Source organism: Rutidosis leptorrhynchoides, chromosome 10, assembly GCF_046630445.1.
Source record: "Rutidosis leptorrhynchoides isolate AG116_Rl617_1_P2 chromosome 10, CSIRO_AGI_Rlap_v1, whole genome shotgun sequence".
NCBI lineage: Eukaryota > Viridiplantae > Streptophyta > Magnoliopsida > Asterales > Asteraceae > Rutidosis > Rutidosis leptorrhynchoides.
Window position 1 is genome coordinate 5,154,992 of NC_092342.1, and position 1,065 is coordinate 5,156,056.

Below are 1,065 nucleotides of genomic sequence, written 5' to 3' on the forward strand. Positions count from 1 at the left end.
AATAAACATAGGTTACAAAAACTTTTTAGATTTTTTTTTTTTTTTTTTTTTTTTTTTTGAAAAGAGAATATATTGATAATAAATAATATGTACAAAGGAAGATGGGCTGTAAACAGGCTTACAAGACCCAAAACAAACAAAGAAAAAGGCCCACAACAATATACAATTTGATTACACTAGGATAGGCCAAAACAGAGAGCAGAAAACACGAAAATATACAGGATCAGAGGCTTTTGGACACTCTGATTAACCAGGATCAAAACACGTATGCTGATGCGAAGCCGAAACTTGCGGGTTCATTAGCCATTCGTAACAAGTGAGATTGAATCTCTTCGAGCGGTTATTAATCCACTCGTAAGTTTTCACTTGGATTTCGTTTAAAATCTTTGGAGCACCCCACGAGTCCTTAGCGAACACCTTCTGATTCTTGTTCTTCCAGATGAAATAACCCGAGACCCAAATAACCGTATTCCATAATTCCTTTTGAGCACCCGAAAAACCAGAGACAAAATTGCCAGCAAATAAGGAGTCAAAATCCAAATTTAAAGGGAGATTACAACCCCACCATCTAGCAATCCCATCCCAGATTTCTCTGACTTTAGCACACGAGAACATAGCATGTTCTACGGATTCTGGAGCGTCAGAACACAAAGGACATAATACCGAATCAAGATCCACACCACGTTTGTCAAGCTCGACTCTTACAGGAATTCGTTTCAGTCGAGTACGCCAAATAAATAGACTGACCTTTTGTGGAATCAGTTTGTTTCTCAACGTAGTCATGGTCAGACCGTTCCCAGCAAGTAACAATTCATCCAGTTTTGAAGCCATGGACTTGGTTTTAAAAATTCCGCTGTTGTCAAGATTGCAGACCCACGAACCTTTCCCTTGACTAATCCCAGGAACACAAAAACTTTTTACAATTGGAATATGGGATGTATTGAAAGTCTGGTGAACATATTTACACGGGTCTAAAAGTTAAATGGTTAGACAAAATCTAATGCAGCGTCCAAAGAGGAAAGAAACGCCCCAAAAAATGACATGGCATATGATTTGGCAAGAAAT

At 38.3% G+C, this 1,065-nt stretch overlaps 1 protein-coding gene across 1 annotated transcript; it reads right to left on the reverse strand.

Annotated features, from left to right (window-relative positions):
• Positions 1–246: 246 nt before the first annotated feature.
• LOC139872756 (uncharacterized) lies at positions 247–831 on the reverse strand. Its single transcript, XM_071860680.1, has one exon. It carries the CDS (start codon positions 829–831, stop codon positions 247–249), a length of 585 nt encoding a protein of 194 aa, XP_071716781.1.
• Between the last annotated feature and the right edge of the window lie 234 nt (positions 832–1,065).

What these genes read in the sequence shown, in the direction of transcription:
- LOC139872756 (XM_071860680.1), bottom strand. Translation starts at nt 831, where the DNA reads ATGGCTTCAAAACTGGATGAATTGTTACTTGCTGGGAACGGTCTGACC.